The following is a 27,453-nucleotide window of genomic DNA, read 5'->3' as shown; positions in this document are numbered from 1 at the left end:
GCGCAGACGGGCGCGCGACGGTCACGTGATTTCAGCATGGCGGTGTTCGCGGATTTGGACCTGCGAGCGGGTTCCGACCTGAAGGCGCTACGCGGGCTGGTGGAGAACGCCGCTCACCGTGAGTCTCCCCGGCTTTGCAGGCCGCGGTGCCTGCCCAGTCTCGCTGTTCCCCAGACCATCGGGCCACGTTGAAGAGGGACTCGAGGGCCTGTCCTCGTCCAGGTCTCCTGAGATCTCGGGGATGTCCCTGGTAGCTGATGCCGCCGCGGTGTTGCTCTGATCCCGGGCGCGGGAAACTCGAAGGCACCTGGGAGCTGTTACACGGTCCAGCTCCTTCTCGCCTGCCGGTTGAAAAAACTGAGGCTCTGAGAGAATGGGAGACTTGCATAGAGCCCCACAGCTGATGGATGGCAGAAGCCTGGGCTTCCAAGTGTGCAAGTCACCTACGCCACTGCTTCTGGTATCACCCCTTTCTGCCTCACGGCACTGTCAGAGCATTTCGGGGGATTGAGCACAGGCGGGTAAAGCTGTGGAAATTCAAAGAAGAGGGGGAAGGGACGTGAGGGTGACATTGTGGGAACAATATTAAGAAGAGGAGGTAGGGGGAGGAGGGAAGACGTACTATGCGAGTGGGAGGGGAGCAGCATGGCAAGAATGTTAGGCATATTTGAATCCAAGGGAAGCCAAAGCCCTGAAAGATCCTTTTTAATGATTGGGGTTAATCAGGAGTGTTGTCTTCTTCCTTCCACTGTAAAGTGTGGGGATAGAGAAGTTTAAAAATGAGGAGGTTTCTGTGGAGCCTGTCGAATAATGGATGCTCATTAACTATTTAAGGGAGAGGAAGGAAAGAAGGAAATCAAACAGATGAGAGAGAGTGAGCCATTCTTCTGGCGTTAATATACATGATCTTTTAATACTAGTATCCTGTCGTCCCCATTGGTATTTAAATAACTTAAAAATAGGGGTCACCATCCAGACATGTTTTTGGTAGTCCGAATGTCCAGAAAAATGCTGTATTGAGATGATAAAGCAAGGCCCTGGCCTCCAGAGAGCTCCCAATCTACTGATGGTGGGCAGCTGGAAAGGGGAGGTGAGCAGTGGTGTGAAGGAGTGATTACTCCATTTCTTCCTAGGAAAAGGGCCTCTGAGGGAAGTAGAGAGGGTAAAAAGCAAAAGAAATGAGCAAGAAAAAAAAGTATCATGCTAATAATACATCACAGAAGTCAAACAGAGCCCTGTCTCTGTGCCACGCACTGCTCTCAATCATCCTGTGCTTATTATCTTGTTTTCTCATGACAGTTGTGTGAGGTAAGTTCTGTTAACACCATCTGATAGTTGAAGACCTGAAGCTTGAAGTTCAGTAACTTGTAAGTGGTAACCCGTAGATTTGAAGGCAGGTGGTCTGACACCAGAGCCCATATCCACAACCACTGTTCCTACTGACCCCTAATCTTGACATGAATTGAGCCGAGCCTGTGCATACAGGGAAAAGGTTGTCCCATTTAACAAGAATGTTCAATTTTTCTTTTCAGTTGGCTATTCAGTTGTTGCCATCAATCATGTTGTTGAATTCAAGGAAAAGAAACAGGTAATAACAATTTCTGAAGTTAATATCCAGCATTTAAAATTGTCTATGTTTATATTGGTAATGTGGAAGCTACAGATGAGCATATTTCTTAAATGCACCCTCTTGTGTACTATCTTATTTTACATGTTAACAGTTGAGTCAGTGCGAAGTTTTTGTGAAGTATTAGGGCATGGTAGAAAGATTCTTAAAGTTGAGGTGATGTTAATTAAACAACTTTCAGTAATTTTTGAAAGTACGTTGTCATTGACTGAATTGTAATCCCAGTATTACTCCTTTTTATTTTACTGACATGGACTCATTACTAATTCCCCTCTTAAACATGCACGTGAATGTGTCTATTTCTCTTCAGGCCCAACAGCTGTACCTTTTAGATTATTTCAGTCTAAAAACTGTTTTTCACCTCTCCTCTCCATTGATGTTCCCAACCGCTTCTCTGATATCCAGCTTTCTTCCTTTTACTTTTTTTTAAACTTAAGTGTTTCTCTACACCAGAAATTAACTTTTCTGAAAACCCCTTGTAAGTTTTCCATTATGCTTCATTCCTTTAACATGTATGACCTAGGGTGACTGTTTATTGTTTTTTATAGGAAATTGAAAAACCAGTAGCTGTTTCTGAACTCTTTACAACTTTGCCAATTGTACAGGTGGGTATTTTGTTGTTTAAGAACCATAATACTATTCAAATATGCCCAATTTTATGTAGGGTTTTCTAACAGGCACTGTTCCTTCCTCTCCCAGTCTTACTTTTCCACAAGACTCAGCTCTTCCATGAAGTATTCACTTACTATGAATTCAGTACTTCTTTGATGATCTTTTTTCCTGAAGTCCTATAACCTTTAATCTCTTTATGTAGTTTAACGCATGTACATCTTTATTTTACTAGTTGTATTATAAATTCCTTGGTAATGAAGACTAGCTTTTACTGATCGTCGCTATCTTTTATTGCTGGTACCTTTTAATGACTACTTCCCACTGGTAAAGAGGAAAGTCAGTCATTGGCATTTGAACTTTTTTTGATAGAATGTTTTTGATTATAGGGAAAATCAAGACCGATCAAAGTTTTAACTAGATTGACGATTATCGTTTCAGATCCATCTCACTGTAATGTTTTGGTAAGTTAATTTTTCTTCTTTTTGGCCTTTTAAGTTGAACTGGTTAATGTTGAACCTCACTTCCTACTCTTTTTTTTTTTTAAGGTTTTATTTATTTACTTGATAGAGGGAATGCAAGCATGGGGAGCAGCAGGCAGAGGGAGATGGAGAAGCAGGCTCCCCACAGAGCAGGAAGCCCAATATGGGGGTCAATCCCAGGACCCTGGGATCATGACCTGCGCCGAAGGCAGATGCTTAACCCACTGAGCCACCCAGGCAGCCTGAACCTCACCACCTTCTGAATCCCTGAATCCCCCGCCCCCGGTTAGGATACCTGCCTACTCTCCTTATCCTCAGAATTCATATAACATAACAGTCTCTTCTACTCTTGGCACAGATACAGGGGTACCACAGTTAACAAATCCTTTAACAACTGTTCTTCATTGAACTCACATGAACCAGATGTACAGTGGGTGCTGGAGATATTGCTGTGAATAAGACAGACAGAATTGTTGAACTTAGGAAGGTTATAGTTTAATTGACAAGACAAGCACTAAACAGATAATGAAGAATGTGAGGAATATTTGAAGAGTTGGAGGTAGTAAATAAAAGATACTCTGAGGAAGGTGATGTTCCACCTGGGACCAGAAGAATCAGTAAGTGTTATGTAGGTGCTGACCACATGAGAGAGTGTTCCCACAGACAGGATGGTTTAGGCACAGGTTCTGGGTCCCAAGAAAACATGGTGTTTTCTAGGAAATGAAACAACACCAATAGGGCTCACCCTTGTGAGCTGGCTAACCTGGGATGAGGTTAGGGAGCTAGTCTGAGTGAGCACTGGGAAGCCCTTGAAAGTTTTAAATGAGGAAGTGAAATTACGATGTTTCCATTATAGAGACTAGATCAGAGGGGTTGAGGGAATTTAAGAGGCTTGGCAGGGGCTGAGGATTGACAGGATTCCATGGTTGATTGGATGTAGTGTGGTGGCTCCCAGCACTGCCTGATCAGCCCACTAGGTAGATGGTGGTACCTTTTCCTGAGAGAGGACATAAAAAGAGAAGCAGGTTTGAAGGCATTGTGTTTGGGACATGATGGGTTATTGTAAGGATTCCAGTGGCGTTTGTAAAATGGGTAGTTGGTAAAAGGGGTGTGGCCCTCAGAGGAGGGATCTGATTAAAGATACTGATTTGGAAGCGGTCGCTCTGTAGAGAGTAAACAAAGTCATGGAAATGGATGAGAATCCCTGGTTCACGCGTGGACGTGTGAAGAAGTTCTCGGACAGAGTCCTGAGGAACTTCAGCATTTAGTGGTGGAGTAGAGAAGGGGAGCTAGAACTGGAGACTGAGGCGGGACTGTGACAAATACGAAGACAATGGGCAAAGTGAGAAGGGAAATGTGAGGAAGGGTCAGCAGCATCTTCGAGCCCGAGTAGTCCAGCAGGAGAGGGGCTCAGACATGTCTTGGAATATTGACAAGTCATTGGTTGCCTTAGCAAAAAACCACCTCCATGGAAGTGATAGGGACGGGAGGAAATGCAGACAGTGTGTGATGCTGACTTTGCTTGCAAAGTTGACTCCATAGGGGAACAGAAGGCACAGGGAGGTTGGCGGACAAGAACCTGCTATCTCTGGGTTTTGGTAGCTGGGAGAGAGGAGTATGCCTGCTGATGGGAAGGATCTAATGAAGGAGGGAGAAAGAGAGTTTTATCTTGAGCTGGAGTGGATTCCTCTGCCGTAGAACAGGAGTCATCAAGGAAGGGCTGGTCTCTTTTATAATGATTAACATTGCTTAAAAACAAAAGTGGAAAGCCAAGTTCTGGTATTTTATGCAACTGCAAGGCAGGGTTCTGGTTCTCTGGGCCCAGGTAGACCTAAAGGGAGCTGACTTTTGATGGGTCACAAAGATGTTCATTCTCTCTTGTTATCATGAGCATCCTGGTAACCCCTTTTTCTCCCTTTTCAATTGAGAGTGGGCAAGCAGAGGGCACAGAATCCTAGGTCCTAACTTTTCTAAGACCTGGCGTCTGCCCTGTATCAGCATGTCTGCCCAGCAGCCCTTCGTGCCTGCTTCTGCTTCTCTTCACCCCTCCTCTTTCCTGCTCTGATTTTTAGAATGCCTTTTCTTTTTACAAAATCAGAGGTAAAAACTTTAACGGTACAAACAGGCAAAGAAGAAATATCACATATTATCCCATCATTCAGAAAACGTGTTTGAACATACAGTTGAGCCTTGAACAATGCCAAGGATGAGGACACAGATCCCCATTACTCCTACCCCACATAGTTAAATATTCATGTATAAATTCTGACTCCCCCAAAACTTCACTACTAATGGCATCCTACTGCCGACCAGAAGCCTTACTAATAATATAACAGTAACATTATAGTAACAGTAACAGTAATAACATTTACAGTACTGTACTAGATTTATTTTTTAAAAAAAGAATGTATGGGTGGACCTATGCAGTGTGAACCCATCTTCAGGGCTCAGCTGCATAGTTTTCCAGCCTTTTCATAGACATACACATATGGTGTTAAGTTTGAGATTTTCATTTTTAAGCAATAACTGTTTAACTGATCTATCCCTCTCCTACTGTCAGAGGACTATCAGGTATTTTCTTGCACATCTAGCATTTTAATTAATATTTAACAGTATTCTTATTGTGAGCCTAATTGTATCATGTTTAGTGTGTGTATTTCTTGTCTCATAAAAAAATGGTGAGTTCCACTGAGAGCCCAGACATATGCCTTGAATGAGTTCATATCCCCAGTGCCCTGCACACAGTAGGTGCTCAGAAATATCTGTTAACCTCCTCCACTCATGTGTAAGAGCACCAGCTATCCAATTTGATTTTTATATCACAAGCACAATTTGGTATGCAGTTAAAGGGTAACAATGTGGGAAGGAGGGTGATGGGCGGGACCTAAAACCTCGTATGCTTAGGCGGGTTTCTCTATCCATATACAAAGCAAAGCAGAAATGGCATGTAAGAAATATTACGTGATTAAAATAAATGTAGCTAGACTACAAGTCAGAATTCCATGTGTACACTCTTGGTTATTGTACAATAACATTCTTTTTGTACTGCTAGAGAGCAACGTCTTCAAGGGTCCGGCTGTATGATATCGTTGCAGTTTTTCCAAAGACAGAAAAACTTTTTCATGTGAGTATGTAAGTAACAGATAGTGAAAGAAAATAGTATTTATTATTTTATGTAAGAAGTCTGATGTTCTGCTTTTGCAGGTGATCTGTTTCACTCCATCTGGAAACTTCTAAGATTTTTCATGCATGCCTGGGATTCTGAAATTTCACAAGGGGGTGCTTAGGTGGCATGTGTTGTTTTGTTTTGTTTTATTCATCTTGCTGGATATTTGCTAGGCTCAGATTGAAAGAGTCTCAAGGTTTTTTTCTGTTTATCTCTGCTTCATTCACTTATTCATTCATTCATCTGAAATGTCTCTTAGGTGAATGTTGTTCTGTCTCATTCAAAGCTCTGAAATCACCTCAGTTTCTGCTCTTTGTACTATGCATTGCTACCCATGAGGGAAGAAAGGTGCAGAGTTCTGCTGTGGCATAAGAGATCTCCTCTCTGCTTTGGCTTTCTCCTTTGCGTGCTCTGAGGTGTGGTCCATATGCTAGCAAGATCATGTCGGCCTTTAGTCTTCCAGAAGTTCTTCAGAATCAGCCATCCGCTGATTCTGTTGCCCTTTGTGTTCTTTGTGCCTTTATGAATTTAATTCCTTTTGTATTTTTAAAATTGCCATTTCTATGACTTTTCAGGAGGGAACGTTGTTGAACATGCGTGGTCATTTTGTCAAGTTGAAACAGAGCACACTGGGTATTTTATTTTTTTCACTCTGCACGTTTTAAATGACTATAGGAAAGAACAAAAATCAGCTGTAATACAGTTTTTCAGGAATGTTTTACTGTGTAAAATAGGCATAGCTACTTTTAGGAAGTTCTGAATGTTGTTTTTATCTAGATTCAAGAAAATAGCCAACTACCAAAACTATACTCACCAAAAGGATACTGCAGAAAAAAAAATGTACTGGTCTTTGATGTTTTAATTTTACAGCCAGTTTGTTTTTTTACTTTATTATTTTTATTAACATATATTGTATTATTTGCCGCAGGGGTACAGGACGATTCACAATCGTCAGGCTTACACATTTCACAGCACTCATTTTTAAGCAAAATGTGTTCTAAAGTTATAGGATGATTTTCCTTTGGTTTATCCAGTAGATGGAGCTGTTAACTAAGGAGGCTGATGTGTGATTAAATTTAGTTTTTAGGGCAACTATCAATTCTTAATTGTTTATATTTCTTCAAGGAAATAGCAGAAATTGTCTGTGATTTTTTTTTTTTACTTTGGTGATGCCCTTCATAAAATGCTCAACTATAGTAATTATCAAGAATTTTGTCTCAGAAAAAGGTGTGTGGGATCAAGTGGTTCTTAGTTATCAGAAGCCCCTGTGGAACTAGTGAAAACCAGGCACTTTCAGATCTTCACCGCTGGAGATTCAGATCCATTAGGTTTGGGGTTAGAATATCTGTTTTGTTTTGTTTTGTTTTGTTTTTTTCAAGTCCCATAGGAGATTCTCATTCAGTATTGAAACCCCAAGGAGGAATATGAGCATATCCATGTTCATTGAATATCAGCTTAGTTTTCTGACTAAGTAATAGCAACTCACTTATAATGTAGACCGAAAGTTGGCAGTATACCTAATTTTTTGTTGCCCATTTATTTTTTTAATTGATTCTGAAGTGCACACAATTTACATTTTGATAGTCGTATAACATGGTGGAGAAGCATATGTTTATATATCTTCCTAGAAACTTCTACATATTTATTTCTTTAACACAATAATCCTGGGAATAAACAGAACAGATACACTTTTATTATCCTCATTTTTTAGAAGAGAAAGTTGAGACTTAGGCTAAATGATTTGCTTTAAATCTTGGGTAGTATATAGCAGAGCCAGGACTTCTGGGTTTTAGAATACATTAAAATTTCATTTAGCAATTTTATCTTATTACAGTTGACCCTTGAACAGCATGGGCTTGAACTGCATGGATCCACTTTTGTGCAGATTTTTTTCAATAAATACAATACTATAAATGTATTTTCCTAATGTTTTTCTTAGTAATGTTTATTGTCTAGCTTACTTTGTTGTAAGAACACAGTATATAGTCTACAAACGTGTTCATTAGCTATTTATGTTATCAGTAAGGCTTCTGGTCAACAGAAGTTAAATTTGGGGGTAATCAGAAGTTATTCGTAGATTTTCTGAGAGAGGGGTTGGCACCCCTCGATCCTAGGTTGCTAATGAGTCAGCTGTACTTGTTTTTCTCCGATTATTCAAAAGTGTGAATTCAAAAGCATGAACACATGCTTTGTATGGTGGGTAGAACTGTCGGAAATACTCCTGAAGATAGAATAAAGCTATAAATAACATACAAGGTATTTGTTTGGAACAGACTATGCAGAGAGTTACATGAAAAGTTACATGAAAACAGATTCTAAAATTGGAACATCTTCCTTTTATCTGTCCACATCTTGCCCATTCATTAAGGAGCAGTTAAAGTTAGCACTCTCCCTGTTTTCTATAGAAAATCAATTTTAAGAGACATTTTTCTTTTAATCCTAAAGGTTTTACAAGTATATCATGGTTTGGAACTGGGTCAGATGCAAGCAATGTGTTGCTTAGCAGGTTGTATTCTCTAAGTGATTTTATTTGTTTGGTTTTTAAGTAGATAATCTAGAATTTAAGCAAGCATCCCTGTAGATGTGATATTCTAAAACTAAGGTCTCTAAAATGAGTCATAAAAGCAAATACACACACACACATATGTTAACACTTAGTAGTTTAAAATCTAACCACCTTAAATAGCATTGTTTCCATGGGAAATAACATATGATTTTCCATTCTGAGTATCTGGAAGATATCTCATGGATAAACCCTCCCTCTTCAGAGTTACCCTAGGGGCTAAGGCAGAGATGAAAGACTGTAAGGGAGTCCATGGCTGCAGAATTTGGCAGGCGGCATTACATAGAAGCTTCGGGAACTTCTGAGTTACTCACATTTAGGATTTAAAGCAACTGAACAGGATGAGGAAAATTCAAGTTATTTAGTCCAGTGCGCTTTGAAGTACTTTGATTTTGTACTCCATCGATTTAAAAAAAAACTGAGTCTTTATCCCCAGTACATTGTTTATTTTCTTATAAATTATGTGTATGTTCCATTATGTCAGTGCGATTTTTTAAATAATATACACACACAAAACAAATTTTGAGAGAATGAATTAAAAAATAAAGGGAAATAGAAGGTCTGTTTTTTTCCTTCCGAAATCCGTGCAGTAGCCTTCAAAGAGTGTTGTCGGAGACCGTGTATGCAACACCGGAGGCTCCTCAGGAGAGGGAGTACCTTCCAGGCATTGCTCCTCAAGCTGGCTCCACCAGCTTCAGAACTGACAGGGCTGTTTGTTAAATGCAGGTTATTAGGCCCTACTTATTACTGAGTTTATTACCGGGAGTAAGACCTGATAATTTCCAGTTTAGTTAAATTCTTCAGAGGAGTTTATATGCACACACTTGAGACTGAGAGTCACGCTTGATGGACATCTTGCTTTTCTCTGGGTAAGTCTGGGTCTCCCTTACATCTTACTTCTCATAAAGTACTAACATGTATTAACCCGACACCCATGTAGGGGATTTGTGAGACACTGAACCCCTACCCTCCCATCCTCCCAGTTCTGTAGAATCAGAAGTAAATGTATTTGTGGGTATGTGCAGTTTGGAGACTGTGCCTTCCTTAAATCCTCATAGGAGTCCCTGAAAGGTGAAAAGAGTCGATATGGCTTGATATGCAACTTGGCCAAACCACTGTAATCAGGTTCTCAACTGCAAATAGTATTTGAACGTAATCTGTTTTAGTGATTTAGGAAGTATATCATTATAATGTAAAATGAGCTGTTATTTTATAGTTTCCTAAGTGTATCAGTTAAACACTTGGATTAATAGAAAGTTAAATAACAAAAGAATTCAGTTTGAAACATTTTAAGTTTGAGGTGTCAGAGGGAGCCAAGTGGAGCTGTCCTTTGTAAATGAACGTTTATTATAATATGTATACTTACACCAACACAAGGGATCATTTTTAATTAGCTGCTGTTATGTAAGAGGGGGAAAATGAGCAATATATCTGTTAAAAAAGAACCTAATTTAGCTTTATTCTGAGGAAGAATCCTTAACAGACTTTTAAAAAAATGAATCCGCCTTTTTTTAAATGAAAGACAATGATAATAAGTTCAAACAGGACAAAGGGCCGTGCATTGAAATGCACACTTTTCTTCCCATCGGAAACTCCCTTTTCTCCTTTGGTGACCACTACTAATAGTTTTTGTGTATCTTCTCAGCAGTAATTATATACGTACTCCTTCCTTCCTTAATTGCCCTCTTCCTCCTTCCACCCTTCCTTCCTTCCTAACACCAGGCTTTTTTTTTTTTTTTCACCTAACAGTATATATGGTTCCATAATATCAATTATAGATGTACTTCAGTCCCTTGGAGTCGTCATACTCTGTTGTATAAAGGGACTGTATTTTATTGAAGTAAAATAAAGGGATATCTAGTCGTGTCTAGTCTTTGGTGATTGGTATTGCAATGACTCTCCTCGCACTAATATTCTTGAGCATTTGTTGGGTATAAGGCTATAGAATATATTTCCACAGGCTCTCCACAGGATACATTCCTACAGGTGTATTGCTGGTGGGTGCGTTTTAAAATTTTGGCACCTGTTGCTAAAATCCTTTTCAAGACCCTGTACTGATTCAAAGACCCTGTGAGTGTCTGTTTATTTGTTCTCTTGTTAGCAGTGGATTACTGAACTCTTGGATCTTTGCTATTCTGATAGCTTAAAAATGGTGACCAGAAGCTGAATTTGTCATATCTTCTATTCAGAGCTTTTCATCCATTCTTATCAAATTCTCAGTGAGTCTTTTATGAGGTGGACAGCTGTAGCAGTTGGGATGGGGCAGATTGTTTATGAGCCAAGTGTTTCTGCCAAAACAGTGTTACTTCCCAGGCTTACTAAGTTACTAGGACCGTCTAAAGCCAGGCAGCCTCTATCACTGCTTGTTTCTTCCGAAAGCCCTGGAGTGGGGGTAGGAATGACCAAAGTGGGAATTCTGAAGAAGAGAGGCAAGATGTGACATTCCTGTCACTGCTAAAAGTCCAAGCTGATCATATGGGGGATATTATTACCTGCCCTTTACCCCTCTTCCTTACTCTGCCCTTCCCCTCTGGCCAGAGCCCTGGTGTTAGTTTGCCAGCATAGCCAACCTCGCATTTTGAATTTGTTCATCAAGCCTGTCTACACCAGCATTGTCAGTAAGGCTTGTTTTCAATACACTACAAAACAGACAGTTCTTTCTGTCACTGTAAATCAAGTAAAGGCCAAATCAGAGCCAGATATGCATCTTCTAGCAGTGGTTTTGGCATATACTCTTATGCTTGTAATCTTTTCCCAGCTTTATTTTGCTCCTCTGATTTTCTTTTCATTCTGTTTTCCTTATCTATTTTCTTTTGTATGTTTTTGTTTCGTTTTTTTGAAAGCCATTTCAAACCTCTTTTGGAGGTAAATGCAAAGTACTGATCAATAAGCAAGAACAAAAATTAGAACAAAGGGAAGGGAACTTAAAAGTTGAAAAATACATTCAGCATCATTTGATTTGTAACAACTGTGCTTTGACCACTACCACCCTCATTCTCCTCCTCCTCCTCCTCCTCACCCCGCTGCTGCTGCTTATCATTTCTTTCCCCTCTAAGGAGACATCTTATGCATTACACCCATTACGTAGACTATTTCTCTTCTAGTTGGAACAAAATGCCATCAGCAGGACTATGCTAGTATCCTAGCCCCTCAGTAGTCTGATAGAAGCCACAGTCCTGGGACAGTTCCTGGCAGAAAAATAAATAATCTGTGGAATAAATGGACCATGCACATATTCCTTGGCTTGTTTTTCTTCCTGGATTTCGGAACAGTTAGTTACCACTTTCTGGAACAATCTGATGTAGCCTTCCGGAAACTGAGCCTCTCTTAGCATCCCACCCTTCTGTAGCAACCGTGGGTTAGAGGGTCTCCAGGCTCTGTCTGGAGAGATGATCCATGGACATATCACTGTGCTCCAGCTCGGTTACAGTTAAACCACTCAAACCGAATGTGAAGGAGTGGCTAATCATTGACAGATACATTTCAACACCATTATGATGCCTGTGGACTGAACCATATATAATTTATATTTCCTTAAATCAGATTTGACTATGTCTCCCATTCTTAATGTGTGCCATTTCTTTCTTTCCTCTTTACCTGTTGTTTTTGTTTTTGTTTTTTTCTTGACAGGTTGCTTGTACACATTTAGATGTGGATTTAGTCTGCATAACTGTAACAGAGAAACTACCATTTTACTTCAAAAGACCGCCTATTAATGTGGTGAGTGTCGTACTTTCTCTTTTACATGTGAATCTGTACAAACCCACATTAACGAATTGGAAAAGGGGCAGAAGGACCTAGTGTTCTTTAGAAGGAAAAACTGAAGGTTAGGTGATAAATAGGCAGTTTAGGAAAGAGGATTTTCATTTTTGAAAGCTGACTAGAGGTAGAAAGGGAACTTAAAACAAAAATTATCCAGTAAATTATTAAGATGCATTTAAAAGACCTTAGAAGCCAGAGTTAATGAAGGATATTTTTTAAAAGGATAGCTATAATCACAGACACTTAGAGCCTGAGCATTGAACAGTAAGGGGATAGGGCAGTCTAGAAAGAAGAGGTAGGGGGAAAAAACAGAAGGTTCCTGAGGCACCAGCGAGCTCGGGCGGGTAGGTAGAAGAGGGAGCCAGGTGCGGAACGCCCAGTGGACGAGGTCCAAATAGGATGAAGATCTACCCTGAAGCTCGCTGGTTGATGCGAAAGCCCAGGGTCACTTTTATAATAACCTTAGAAGGTGGCCATGTGTTCAGGAAAGTTTTGTTCCTGCTTCTGCAGTGGAATTCTCCTTACCTTTCTACGTAGTTTCTCTTGTTTCTCCCAACCCTTTATCTTCCATCTGTCACACCTTTTTGCCAGTCTTCATCAGAAAGGTGGTAGAGCTTCACCTCCATAGCTGCTGGGTCAGCACGGTGGTCAACGGTTTGTGTGGGCAGCCGGGTTCTGGGGAAGGGTCAGGATGCTGTTTCAGAAGCTTCCAAACCTGTCTCCCCCTCTCAAGAATTCCTCTCGAAGGAGACCGAGGGTCTCACAGACAGTCCAGATTCCATACCCTGTCCTGTCAGAATTGGAAAATTAAAAACTTAGGCACTTTTTCAAGATCAATAACTCCCCTCTTCTTCTGTCTCTGTGGAATCACAACTTCCTCGAGCTTTCTTTCGCTGTCGCTGCTGCTAAGGAATTGGCTCGAGGCCAGGAGGAGGGGGAGACAGTGAAAGGAGAACATTGATCTATGTGGTGTGCAAAAATTGAATCCATGTGGAAAAATTTAAGTTGGCTTATGTTCCACCCCTAAAAATATGCTACTAAAGAACTTGAAAAGGACTCAAAATTTTAAAGTCATATATGTAAGGGGAAAACTATAAACCAGCTCTTTTCTGATAAATACAGAGAGTGCTACTGAACATAAAACAGTATTTACAAAGCTCAATCATGTTTCCTGTCTTCTTGCTGGTACTTATAAAAAATAAACCCTAAAAACACTCCTGAATCATCACATTTTCGGGTTGGAGATCTGTGAGCTAAAAAAGTAGCTCACCTGTGCAGGTGAGCTAAAAAAGTAGCTCACCTGTACAGTGTGGTAAATGCAGGCTGGCAAGGAGAAGCCGTTCAGCCTGTCAGTCACAGGGTGGGGAAAGTTCTGGTTGGTACCCTGTCAAAAGAGATCTCTGAGATGCTCCAGCTACCCGCGATAAAAGGCACAAACAAATACAGTACCCGAGGTGATGGCAGTCTCATTGGCCTCACATATTGTTCCTCTTCAGAGATAGTAAGCTCTGTTTCTAGAAGTTTGCAAAGGCTTTTTAAACCAGCCTCCAACTACCAGTCCAATTTCTGCAGTTAGGTGGTGCAGCCACTCTGTAAATTGCTATTTAGCTTACATTTTTTTTTTTTTACCTCTCACTTTGTCTTAATAAATAAGGAAGGCCATTTTCTAGACTTCTTTGCCTGAGTAAACCCACCTACAGTACTGTGCCCTTGGCTGGGAGGAGATAGTAGCATGGGATGCTAAGGCCAAGTCCATGGAACAGATGGACAGCAGTGCACAGCACATAACTCCTCCTGTCCTTCAGCAGTGGTAGGCTTCTCAGTGGCTTTTTTGGAAAGGGCTTTCAGTTAGTTCCTTATGAATGTGCCCTACTGTTCAACCCAGATTGTAAGCTTCTAGAGTGCACCAGCTGTGGGCTGGGTCTTTTTAGTTATCCGCAAAATCTTGCCTGCAATGGATGCTCCTTAGAATTTGTCAGTCGAATGAATATATATTGAATTTAGCATATCAAGGTGCAGCTTGGGGACCATGGCCAAATCCTGCTTGTCATCAGTCTTTATCTGGCTGTCAGGGTCTGGCAGGAAGTGTGGGCATGGAGGGAAGTGGGGCACTGGGGCAGCATGAGGAGGATGGCAGTGGGGACAGTGGCAGTAGGACCGCCCACCCTCCAGTTCCATCTGTAGGTACAGGAAAACTGCTGTTTGATGGATATTTTTGGCTTAATTCCCATCTATTTCAATTTAAGAATTCTGAAAAGTAAAAATTTGACAAGCGAGAGGGATATGCAGTATTTAACACAGTGTCTGCTTTTTTAAAAATCTGGTGTGAACATTTTACATATGTTGTTTAATAAAAACTAGATGATGGCGTGGAAGGAAGGGCTGTGCAGGATTATTTTTAGTCTTCATCTAGTGTAGAAGTAGGCTGTGGTGTGAATTGGTCAGGAAGCACAAAAGTCCACATTTATTCACCACCCATTTTTCATTTGAAAGAGTAAGCTGGAAACATATAAGAGGTAGCTAGCTTATTGTTCAGGGTAAGTAAGAGTTGTATGATATGTATGTATTATTTGTATCTAACAATATCTATTCTAGATACGGAGCTGTAAGATTTTACATTAAAATGTGGAAATATGTTCACCATGAAAGGATAGAAAATGTGGTAAATGAGAGTAATAATTAATCTTAGGTCCCGGTCCTTATGTGCTCCTTTGGACTTGTTAGTAAACTTGTCTTTGGCCATGAAAAGTTGATAGGTTGACTTTATAAGGATCACTGTACTGGGCACAAATCTTAATTTGGAAAGGATATGTATCCCTTTATTTTGTGGTGGTGAAAAGCAGGAACATTAAGATACTTAATTCGTTAGTCTTCTTCCTAGAAGCCTTAAGCCATGTGACAGTTATCAGCTCAAAAGGTTGGGGTGATAGGTTGGAGGGTACAAATTTCCAGTTACAAGAAGAATAACTTCTGAGGGTCTAATGTACTTGCATGACTGTAGTTCATAGTACCGTGTTGTATACTTGAAAGTTGTTGAGAATAGACCTGAAGCATTCTCAGAAAAAAAAAAAAAGGTTACATTAACTATGTCAGGTGATATATGTGCCAGTTGTGTGGATCTTAGTAATCATTCCACAATGTATATGTGTATCAAATCATTGTATTATATACTTTAAATATGTATAGTTATATTTGTCAGTTATTCCTCAGTAAAGTTAGAAGACGACGATGGCTGGGGTCATGAAGGAGGCCCAGGAGCTTGAGCAGCACACCAGAGCATTCCTTTGTACAACTTAGAGCTTGCATCCCCCTTAGTTATCTTCACCACATGCTTGGGGCACCGTAATATCAGTTATGTAATTCCCTCTAAAATCTCCTATAAACCTCTTCTGGAGTCTAAGTAACCTGTACGGAAATCACAACTTCATCATGTGATAGTTGGATTTCAAAAAGTTGAATTCAGCTCGTCTTCTTAGACAGTCAGGTGACTTCTCATTACTTATCTTATGGTTTAGGCACTTTCTCAGCTGCTCCAGCCCAGCAGCCATAGGGCGCGTGGATGTGAAGTATCTCCATTATGCAGATAAGATCGAGACTCAGGTAGTTTGTGGTTCACACTTCTCTCACAAGTTGACTTCAGAATTGTACTCGAGCTCTGATTCTAAATCTGCTGTCATTTCCCACTGGGAAATGCTATTTAAAATTACTTTACAGCACAACTCTTTGTTAAGCATAGAATAATCTTATCTTTTAGAACATGATCTTTAGGAATTCAGGTTTTGAGAACAATTTTTTTAAGCAGCACATATCTTTACCTTCCTTTGATTTTCCCTTTGATTTTTTTTTTTCCCAGTGTTCTTGCCATTCAACAATGACTTCAAGTTTATGGAGTTATTTCAGTGCTTATATGTGTTATGTTCCCTGATGTTTTCCTCTCAGCACTCCCTTTAACTGTAATCTATTTCTGTCTTCATGGTCCAATTAGTCCCCACTGAGAAGTGTCCAGCAAATAGTGTCTGAAGCAGTGAAGTTGTTCCAGGAATGATGCCATATATACTTGAGTTGGGTGTGAGAGCTCTATAAACTTTTTATTTTTCATCACACATATTGTGAACCTAAATGTGTTGAGTGCTTTATCGATCCAGTGCTTAGACCAGTGCTAGCAAACTTGCCAGTATCAACAATTTTTGTATGGCAAAAAAAAAAACAGAAAGAAGGTTAAAAGACTGATGAAAATATTTTCACATATTTCAAAGCTAAAGGGCTAATAGAGCTCCTGGAAAATGAGAAGCTAAAAAACGCAGATGAACAGTCCCCCCAAAATGGATTAAGAATGTGAAAAGACATTTCACTGGAAAGGAAATACAAATGGCCCTCAAAAATGAAAGATACTTAAATTCCTCATTACATGAAAAACACCTAACTGATTGGCACAAACCTGGGAGTTTGATGTACACTCTGCCATAAGGTTGCGGGAAAGCAGGCATTGTCGTACGTTGCTGGGACAGTGTAAATTGGAACGATCCCTATGGGGAGGTGGGTGATTTGGCAACAACCATCCGAATTACAACTGCTTTCCCTTTCTGACCTTGTTTGTGTATTAGTTTCCTAGGGTTGCCAAAACAAAGCACCACAAACGGGGTGGCTTAAAACAACAGCAATTTATTGTCTCACGCTCCTGGAGGCTAGAAGTCTGAAATCAGGATATCATCAGGATCACGCTCCCTGTAGGAGCTGTAGGAGAATCCTTCTCCGCCCCTTCTTGGCTTCTGATTTGTCAGTAAATAATCTTTGGGGGTCCTTGGTGTGTAGCTGTGTGACTCCACAGTCTCTGGCTTCATCTCGCAGTATGTTCTGCCTGTGTATCTGTGTCTTTACATGGTTGTCATGTTGTAAGGACCCCAGTCTTGGGATCAGGAGTGTATCTTAGACCAGTGACCTCATCTTAACTGATTACATCTACAACAACCTTGTTTCCAAGTAAGGTCACATTTTGATGCACTGAGGGTTAGGACTTTAGCATACCTTTCAGGTGGGTGGGGAGGGGGGACACAGTTCAACCCGTAATACCCAGCTTGAGTGTTTATTCTACAGATAGATTGAAACAGCCCAAAGTCTCTTGATGGAGGCATGGTTAATTACACGCTGCTGTATCTCTCCAGTGAAATACTGTGCCACTATAAAACAGAATTCAGGAGTTAGGAGCTGACATAGAAAAGCCCTCGAGTCAGAGCAAGAATATGGTGTGCTACCTTTTGGGTAAGAAGGAGGAAAAATAATATGTATTCATATTTACTTATGTTTATATGAAGACTCTCTGAAAGAAGACACAGAAATTAATAGGAGTAATTACAAGAGGTGGGAATGGGGCAGATGGGAGCAGACATACACGTCAAACTTTTTATTGCTTTTTTATGTTACTTTCATTAGTGAATTAGATGAACAAATTACCTTAAATAATGTTACACCAAAGGGTGTTGAATCCTTTTGAACTCAGTAAAGAATTTTTATGAAATTACCAGAGAATCTGTATGTTGGCCTGGTAATCAACTCTCTATTTTCTTCCTGTCATCTTCAGCTTTGCTTAGTTTTTGGAATTTTACTACCAGTTTTTCTTGATTCACGTATCACACACCTGCCCTTTGTAGCATCATTATGACTGTTACTTCTCATTAGTAAAGAAGTCTGATCGTCTGCCTATTCCAGAACCTTGGTCAGAGATGTGAACAAAAGCCAATCAGGCAGGCGCTGTCATGCTTTATGAAGAGGCTGTTAGGAACAATCATTTGACAAGCTTAAGGCAATTTACATTAGAATGGTCTTAGAAACAGGCCCAGGTAATGAGTCTATATTTTATCCATCTAAAAATTTAAAGTGTAGTATTATGAAAAAAATATTCACAACCTTCAATAGCACATTATGTATAATTTCTCTGTCTCAGACTTTTCTCAGCTGTTTAAAAGTGAACTTGATTAATGTACTAAGAGCAAAATCAGAACTTTTTTCTTAAAGACTAATTAAGCTGATTATTGTCTTCGCTCCCTCCCCCTGTGAAAGAGAGTTTTTATTTTGATCTCATCCCCAGAGGTGGCTAAAATTTTAGATACAGTTAGGGATACTTTATGACCTGGTACATCCACATCTTCTCCCCTTCTCCATCCTACTGCCTTGTGTTTTAGTTTAGTTGTGTTTTAGTTCAGCAAATAGCAGGATGAAGAAAAAATGTCAGCTTCTTTAACTAATTAGTAATTTTGGTAAGAGAAGTAGCCAAGGGAATAGTTGAGAATCTGGCTAAAGGAAGTGTTGTGGTTTAACTGTTGAATAATTCGCCACTTTTATCCTGGTTCCTTTTACATGAATAATCTGTAGTGAGCAGCATTATTACATAACCTCTTTCCTATAAGCTACTATTTATCTACTCAGAATATAAATACATTTAACACTTTTTGCATAAAAGGCAGTTATGTGTTACAAAGAAATATCATGATGCTGCTCTCCAGCTGTGTACAAGACAGGCAGGGAGACCGAGGTGCACATTTAACTTTGGCACTAAGAGTATCATCACAGACACCATTCCCAGAAATAATCAACACAAGCCCAAGGTTTAGAGGTGAGAAGAAGTTGTCAGGGAAGGATGCAAAATGGAAAATCTCATGTAAATTTTAACTAAACTTATATCAGATATGTAAGTAATTCTACAATAAAACCTCAGAACCTTAAGGCAAGAGGAAAAGTTAATGAAGGGAGGATTAGGGGATAGGAGAAAGGGAGTCTTGGTTCAGGGAGGGAAAGTAGGGGCCTTCCATGTACACCTGAATTAGTTTAAGGCGGGCTGCCAGTTCTGGAAGACCAGTTTTTCCGTTCCTTGTGAACATTAAGAAGTAGACCTCCAGCGGCCACAGCTGACCACTCCCAGCTCATCCTCAGGGTAATAGAAACTCACTTGCCAGGTGCTGCCCAGTTTGTGCCTGCCATCCTTCCTGTGTTCATTCAGAAGAGCACTACAACCAACCAGGGACTTTCCCCCTGCCATGCTAGCATCCTTCAGATGCTTCCCACTGCTAAGATGAGTGTGCCTGCAGTCCTAAAGACTGGCACAGTTGGCCCTTCCCACCCTCCTTAGCCTCCATTCCCACCACAGGGGGCCCCCTCACTCTTGTCCCCAGCCATGACCTCCTCTCTGTGCTCCCACACTCCCTCCAACCCCATAGCCTTTCCGTGTACTCCTCCCTCTGAAAGTGCCTGTTTACTTAGTTCCTTCGTCATCTACTCCTAAACTTCTTGATAGCACTTACCACAGTTGAAGTGTTAGGTTTTTTGGTAATTATTTGGTAGTCCCCTTAGAGTAAAAGCTCTGAAAAGGGAGGAACCATGTCAGCGTTTGCTCACCATTCCCACACATAGTTGGCCGAACACATACCTATTGTGAATGGATGAAGATACAGAGCTGGTCATCAGAAAAGATGGACAGTGTAGTGGTGGATTTCAGTTCTGTTTCCACCCCTTCCAGGCTGTTTTCTTACTTCTGGGTGCCCAGCTATTAAGAATGCCGTAAGTTGGGGCGCCTGGGTGGCTCAGTGGGTTAAAGCCTCTGCCTTCGGCTCAGGTCAGGAGGATCGAGCCCCACATTGGACTCTCTGCTCAGCGGGGAGCCTGCTTCCCACTCTCTCTCTGCCTGCCTCTCTGCCTACTTGTGATCTCTGTCTGTCAAATAAATAAATAAAATCTTTAAAAAAAAAAAAAAAGAATGCCTTAAGTAGGAAAGAAGTTTCTTTTTCTTATGTAAAAGACTAAGCTTGTCTAGTGGGTGAGGTGAGCTGGGCGAAATAGTTAAGAGCCCAGGCTTTTTCCATGCCTGAGCCCAGCTAGAACTCAGGACTCTAGTAGTGAAGGACAAGGGGAGAACAGATATTGGGGTCAGTGAGCAGTCTCTGTCACAGTGCCTCATAAAGGTGTCATTAGGGTTAAATACACACATAAGACTCTTAGCATGCACTTGACACATGATACTTCCTTCATGCAACATATGTAATAATTGATTCACCTGAGGGGCCTTCCCACCCCTGTTCTTCAAGCATTTCTCAGCTCTTCGTTTCTTTGTCTCTTACATTGTTGGGTCCAATTAATTTTTGTTGTTTTCTGTGTTTGCAAACAGTTTACTGGAAGTGTAGGGAGCACATCTCCATCTTCCTTTTAATAGTTCGTGGAGGAATAGCCCATTTGCCACCCCACTGGGACTTTGCTCTCTGTAGCTGCCTCATGATTTCTATTTATATAAAGTCAGCTTCCCCACAGCTAAGATCCACTATTGATCAGATAGAGCCAAACATCGGCCTTCTCCTGCGGATGGTGCCATTCAGGCATGAATCTGCCTTTGTTTCAGGCTGTACCTTGACATGTGGGAGGTCTAAGGTGGGGTTGAGGAGGGAGGTGAGGGAGATTCTTAGTGAAAAGAAAGTAGGACAGTGTGTGTTTCTCCTTGACAGATTATTTCCTTTATCTCCTGTAAAGGCAATTGACCGAGGCGTGGGCTTTGAACTCATCTACAGCCCTGCTATCAAAGATTCCACAATGAGAAGGTACACAATTTCCAATGCCCTCAATTTGATGCAGGTCTGCAAAGGAAAGGTATGGTTCCTAAATTTTGAGGCGTTTTTCAAATCCAGCAGTTTATTCTTATTATTAATATACTGGAATTGTTTAACTGATTCCTTTTCCCTAAAGCAGAAAGTTCTCGAAGCCGGGAAACAAATTCTCCCATGTCAATGAACCCTGCAAGTTTTAAGGGAAGGAGAAATATCAAAGGAAGAAGAATGGCAGGGTGGGGGAGGAAGATGTGTTGAAACCCTTTATCTACTAATAAGGAATTTGAAGTTCACCTACTGTGAAAAGAATGGTCTGGATAACATTGTTTGTCATCAATTAGTTGAATTACGATTATATGACTTTTTCAAGTAGTTTTTTAAATGAATTCACATTTAGTAAGATCCAGTGGGAAGGCTTACTGTTTCTTGTCCTGTAGGCTGCTGTTGATCCTAAGGTCTTTCTTTGACTTTGATTCTTTACCTTATCTTTAGAAGAATGGTATTTGTAGAAACTTAAATGTTAGCAAGTCATAACTGGTTATTTGTATTGGAAGAGTTTTCCATTTTTTTTTTCATTTATCTGAAATTAATACCGAACACTTTCTCTTTGGCAGAATGTGATTCTATCTAGCGCTGCAGAAAGGGTAAGTCTGGCATGAGTACTTTGTTTTCACTTTTCAAGCTATAAAACTTTGAAACATGTTTCTAGAGGAAAAATTAATAGTAACGTCATGAATGCTTATTGCATATTTGCATTTTGAATCGCCTGTGCCCATTGCAGTTGCTGAAGAGTAAAATGTATCCCCATTTCTTCCGGGCTGCAGGTTTTGTTTATGTGAAGTTTTTTTCTTTATGCTGTTACAGAATGCTTTCAGGGTTCTTTTAGAAACTTTTGGAAACTTAAGAAAACCATCAGAATTGTAAGGACTTAAATTGATGTTGTTAACTCCTTTAGTTTTTGGATATTTAAGCATCCTATTAATTTACTGCAAATGAAATCATTGAAATGCTGTGAATAACTTCTCTCCTATTTTTTGTTCCCTTTATTTTAGCCCTTAGAAATAAGAGGCCCATACGATGTGGCAAACTTGTATCCTTTTCTGAGTTGGAAGCTGTTGAACTGTTCTTTTAGGAAATTTGGAAATTTATGTGATACTATAGTTTAAGATTTTTTTTTAACCTTTTACTGTGAGTTTACCAATGTAAAGCTTCAAGAATAAATTACATAGGTTGTAGAGAGCTTCATCCTTTTGTTTCCTGCATTAAGGGTGAAATAGAAAAAGGGGAACAAGGGACTCCATATCATAAAAGCTTAGATTGAGTCTCTTCACAGATGCCCGTTGCATTCAGGCTAGAACTGCTGGAGAGTGAAAGTCCCTCTTTGTGTGGCCAGGGGAGCTGGAGTAGGCAGTTGGGTTTCTGTTAGTCCCCTGTCCTTGGCTGACAAGCTGGGTTGAAAGCTTTAATGGCCCCACCAGAGGACTACTGTTTGGGCTGTCTGAAAGTGACGCCAAGGCCGCCGTGTCCACCAACTGCCGAGCGGTGCTTCTGCATGGAGGTGAGCAAGTTCTTCCAATAAAAACACCAAATGCTCGTGTTAGGAGCCAGTCTTTTTTTATTTTTTTATTTTTTAAAGATTTTTATTTATTTGACAGAGAGATATCACAAGTAGGCAGAGAGGCAGGCCAGGGCAGGGAGGGTGGGTGGGAAGCAGGCTCCCTGCTGAGCAGAGAGCCCGATGCGGGGCTTGATCCCAGGACCCTGAGATCATGACCTGAGCTGAAGGCAGAGGCCTAACCCACTGAGCCACCCAGGCACCCCAAGCCAGTCTTTTTTAATCAGACAATGGAGCCTATTTACTTTTACTATCCTGCTCTGCAAACCTCCTTTAGGCTCATCTTTGCTCAGCATATTTTAACTTTACCCACCAATGCTTCTCACCATTTGCTTCAGACTTGACTTTGTGTACTCTGTGGACCGAATGTGGTCTGTGTTACAAAACTGAGTACTGAATGTGTCTTCCAAGCTCCACATGTGTGGGCCCGTCTACCTTCCTCCTCCTCCCTCTCCAGAGAGGCATGCTTCCCCTGCTGAAGTCATTGTTTGCAAGAACTGAAATGTGAAAAAATTGATGTTAAACCATTTATCAGGAACACATCAGGAACACAAAATACATTTTAAAAACCCAACTAAAAAACTCAAATAGTGTCTTTTCATATTTATTACAACTCATGATCCTTTTTCCCTTTTTTTTTTGTTTTCATGCTTAACTATGTGCAGACTGAATATCTTTTACTCACATTTCATTTACATAAATCTACCTCCTCACCTTAATTCCACTACTTGAAGCCACTGAAATTCATATTCATCAGATGATAAAAATTAAACCAGAAGTATTTGCTATGCCAAGACTTTTAGAGAACGAAGATGAGGGGTTTTGGGGGGTTTTTTGTTGTTGTTGTTTTTTTATAAAGATTTTATTTATTTATTTGACAGACAGAGATCACAGGCAGAGAGGCAGGCAGAGAGAGGGGGGAAGCAGGCTCCCTGCTGAGCAGAGAGCCTGATGGGGGGCTCGATCCCAGGACCCTGAGATCATGACCTGAGCTAAAGGCAGAGGCTTAACCCGCTGAGCCACCCAGGCACCCCGAAGATGAGGTTTTTTAAAAAAGAAAAAATTTAGAGGTGCCTGGGTGGCTTAGTCAGTTAAGTGCCCCAACTCTTGATTTTGGCTCAGGTCTTGATCCCAGGGTTGTGGGATTGAGCCCCACGTTAGGCTTTGCGCTCAGCACAGAGTCAGTTTGTCCTTCTCCCTCTGCCCCTCCTGCACACACGTGCGCTCTCAAGTAAATAAACTCTTCAAAACATATTGTCTCTCTTCCTTCCCTTTTAAAAAAAAAAGAAAAATATTTATACTTTCGATCTGCTGTTTTATCTTTGTTCTCTCTGTGATTTTTAGCACTAGTAGTAGTGGTCACGAAGCAGTTCGCTTGATACCACCTAGATAAATTTAAACTTCAGAATAGGGCTACATGTAGACTAGGTTATTTGGCATATGAATAGGTGAGTTATTGAGGCCTTGTGTGTTGTGTCTAGATTTTAATGATCTGATCCTCACTTGGGAGAACTGATTCCTGTATTGACTTACCGTAAATTAGATGATTTTGCTTCTGTTTTCAACATTTTTAGTTGAGGTAATTGTATTATGTAGGCTAGACCCTATCACATAAGCTCTGGGAATGGCCAGATTCATTAGGACTTTATCAAGATTGTCTTGAAAGTAAGAAATAGTGGGTTTGTGCTTTGGTTGTGCTGCCATTATTTTTGTCTGTTTTAAATGAACATAAGGAGTCATCAAGATTTTGGGTAACAGGGGCACCTGGGTGGCTCGGTGGGTTAAGCCTCTGCCTTTGGCTCAGGTCATGATCTCAGAGTCCTGGGATCGAGTCCCGCATCGGGCTTTCTGCTTGGCGGAGAGCCTGCTTCCTCCTCTCTCTCTCTCTGCCTGCCTCTCTGCCTACTTGTGATCTCTCTCTGTCAAATAAAATAAATTAAAAAAAAAAAGATTTTGGGTAACAATTGGTGTTCCAAAATAGACTAAAATGTGAAAAGGAAGCTAATAAGAAAATATAATGGGAAAAATATGAAGTTCTGCACTTGACTTAAAAAAACTCAGCTGTTCAGCAGAGGGTATGTATAAGGCTAGGCTTTTACGAAGCTAAACTAAAGAAGGCCTTATGGACTTTAGGTAGCATTACCCTCCCACTGTGTGAGAGTCCTGGTTTATGGCTGCTGTCCCTGCAGAATTAATAGCACATCTGGAGGATACATTACAGTTACCCTGCTTTTAGTTGACATTGGGATCAATATTAGACTGCAGTGTGGTGGGTTCCTAAGATTGTGAATTCAGCCTCAGGTTACACTAGAAGAAATAAAGGAATCTGAAGCAAGGGGATTCAGAGTCTCACTATTATTACCCTCTGCGTTGATGAAGTCCCAACTGGTGTGTGTATTATCCCGAGTGCCCCATTTCAGAAGGACAGCAGTGCACTGGAGCACTACCAGAAGACGGTTGCTAGGTTCTTAGAGGGTCTGGAAATCTTATCATGAAGATTCAGGGTTCCAGAAACTAGTGAATAGCAATTCTAAGGAGGTTGTAGAGAAGGGACAGAGGAAGTTGGCATTTTAATGACCTTGAGAGAAGTTTGTCCCTTTTACAAATTAGAACACTTTAAATAATTGGCAAAGATTCAGTAGACTTGGTAAATTAATCCTGATAAGTGAGAAGGTCATACTTATGTAACTCTAGAATTGACTTTACTTTTATTACTTGAAACAAGAAATCTTAACTGAATTTATGTTCATCGAAGTTCTTTTGATTTTGTCTTCTTTGTAGCCAGTGGATCTCTCCTTCTCTCTCCTCCCTAGTCCTTATTTCATAAGGACTAAATTTGGATCTTTTCATGGCGTTATGGCCTTAAGCTTACCCATCAAGCCCCATTTCCCCCTAAATTTTTCACATTCCTCCTTCACGCCAGCTTATTGTCCCCTAAACATACTAGGTTCTTCTTACCTTTTCCTGCATGCCTTTGCAAAGGAATCCCATCTTTTTCTTTTTCTGTATTCCTAGTGTTACTTCTGTTATGATACCTTCCTGATTCATCCAAGCTGATTTTCTTCTTACGGGTGCCTCCATTCCCATTACATTTGCCCCTCACGTTCTTTTATCTCTGTGGTAGGCATCTCAGTACCCTTTATAGATGACAAAGGGCCTGGCCCAGTAGTACATTTTTAGCTGAAATTGGATAGATTTAAGTTGAACTCTGCTGCCAGCCTGACCTAACATCTCACAATTCCCATTCTTTATCCATTGTCACCAGTATATGAGAGGTCAATAAATGTGTGAGTTTGATTTTTTTTCATTCACTCAACAGGTATTTATTGAACACCTATTAGATAACCAGGCATTGCTGGGTGTTAATACAATGTGACTGACTCTTTAGAGGTACATAGATGACCTAGTGAGGGACCCAGATACGGTACATGCTGTAAAATGAAGTAAGCACACATCATCACCATGGGAGGAACACAGTTGACTGTTGACCAGGCTGTCTTGATTCGTGTGCCTTTCCACCGTACTTAAAACATCTGCTGCCCCAAAGTCTGGGACTTGGGCCCTGGCTGCCTAAGGTACCATGGACAGACCATTGGAGAGACCTGTCCTGCAGTTTTACTCTTGAGTAATCCCTTTAGAATGAATTAGATGTAAATAATATACTGGTATTTGTATCCATTGGGGAAGACAAGGTACTAACAATGAATGACATCAGTATCCATAGCAGTTATTCTGGCTTTATCATTTACTAATGTTGTTAAGTCAAAGTAACATGGTGATACTTCTTAAACCACATCTTTTAAAGTCAGGTCTTAACTTAAGGCCTATGGTTTCCCTGTTTGTTTTATAGAAACTAGAAAAACTGCTTTTGGAATTATTTCCACAGTGAAGAAACCTCGACCATCAGAAGCAGATGATGATTCTCTTCCAGCTTGCAAGAAAGCCAAGTGTGAGAGCTGAACACAATCCCCAGTCTCTGTCGACTCTCCCATCTTCCCTTTGATAGTCCATCCGCCGCAATAGAAATAAAACCTTTATGATTTACTGTTTTCATTTGGAACTAGAAATCAGTAATCTATAAAAACAATTCTATATTCAAGCCGTTAAAGTAACAAAACCTAGTGAAGCAGTAAAAAAAAAAAAAAGACTGCCCACTTAATGAACTTAGATATACTTTAAGAGAAAAATCAGAGATGAGTTTATTTTTTGTGTTAAGTAATAAAACAGCAGGTATAATTGAATAAGATGTTTCCATATTTCAGGAGACTCTTTAAAATGTTTCTTCTTCATTTAAAAATACATGCTTTGGGCGCCTAGGTGGCTCAGTGGGTTAAAGCCTCTGCCTTCGGCTCAGGTCATGGTCTCAGGGTCCTGGGATTGAGTTCCGCATCGGTCTCTCCGATCAGCGGGGAGCCTGCTTCCCCTCTCTCTCTGCCTGACTCTCTGCCTATTTGTGATCTCTCTCTCTGTCAAATAAATAAATAAAATCTTTTAAAAAAAATACATGCTTTGCTGCTTTACTGGATATACATGGCTTATTATTTTTTAATCTTACTCTTCAAAAAGGGGTTATTTTGAGGCCTATTAAGGCATACAGGGAATTGGCCTTTAGGTGATTTATTTTTGTTGTAAACTTCTCTCTTTGTATTCATCAAGTCAGAGTTCTTTCTGAAAGGAATTGCTATAAATTTTGTGGAAGGAGAGAGAAAGTGCATGTAAAATTACATGTGGCCTCTTCCTTTGCTGCTTACCTCCATGATATTCTTGAAATAGAATTCCCTCCTTTGAGTTGGAAGTCCCTGAAAACCTAATACTGATTTTCCTAATAGTATTAAAAATATCAAACCATTGTACTCAACGAACTTTGGAAATGATTTTTTTTTAAGTAGCAGAATCATTAAAATAAATGGAAGTGGCCTTTTTTGCAAATATCTGGATTCATGTTATGTTGATATAAAGAATCATTTCAGTGAGAAAAAGGATACCATTCTGAGAGAGAAAAGATAATTTTTTAAAAGAGCTGTATATCAGTCTCACTTATGGA

The 27,453-nt window shown here is 40.3% G+C and overlaps 1 protein-coding gene across 2 annotated transcripts; it reads left to right on the top strand.

Annotated features, from left to right (window-relative positions):
• On the top strand, positions 1-27,260 carry RPP30 (ribonuclease P/MRP subunit p30). Of its 2 annotated transcripts, none has more exons than XM_080822586.1 (11): positions 1-118; positions 1,533-1,588; positions 2,176-2,232; positions 2,626-2,700; positions 5,771-5,842; positions 12,078-12,167; positions 20,721-20,837; positions 21,409-21,438; positions 21,847-21,884; positions 22,273-22,352; positions 26,260-27,260. In XM_080822586.1, exons 1-11 carry the CDS (start codon positions 37-39, stop codon positions 26,367-26,369), a joined length of 807 nt encoding a protein of 268 aa, XP_080678712.1. In that variant the 5' UTR covers positions 1-36; the 3' UTR covers positions 26,370-27,260. The 2 variants fall into 2 exon arrangements, with proteins under 2 accessions (XP_080678712.1, XP_080678713.1); XM_080822587.1 differs by having other exon boundaries at positions 9-118; positions 26,296-26,902.
• The last annotated feature ends 193 nt before the right edge of the window (positions 27,261-27,453 follow it).

Source organism: Martes martes, assembly GCF_963455335.1.
Source record: "Martes martes genome assembly, chromosome: 14".
Taxonomy (NCBI): domain Eukaryota; kingdom Metazoa; phylum Chordata; class Mammalia; order Carnivora; family Mustelidae; genus Martes; species Martes martes.
Note: the sequence above shows the minus strand (reverse complement) of the source record. Positions and strands in the feature narration are given on the sequence as shown.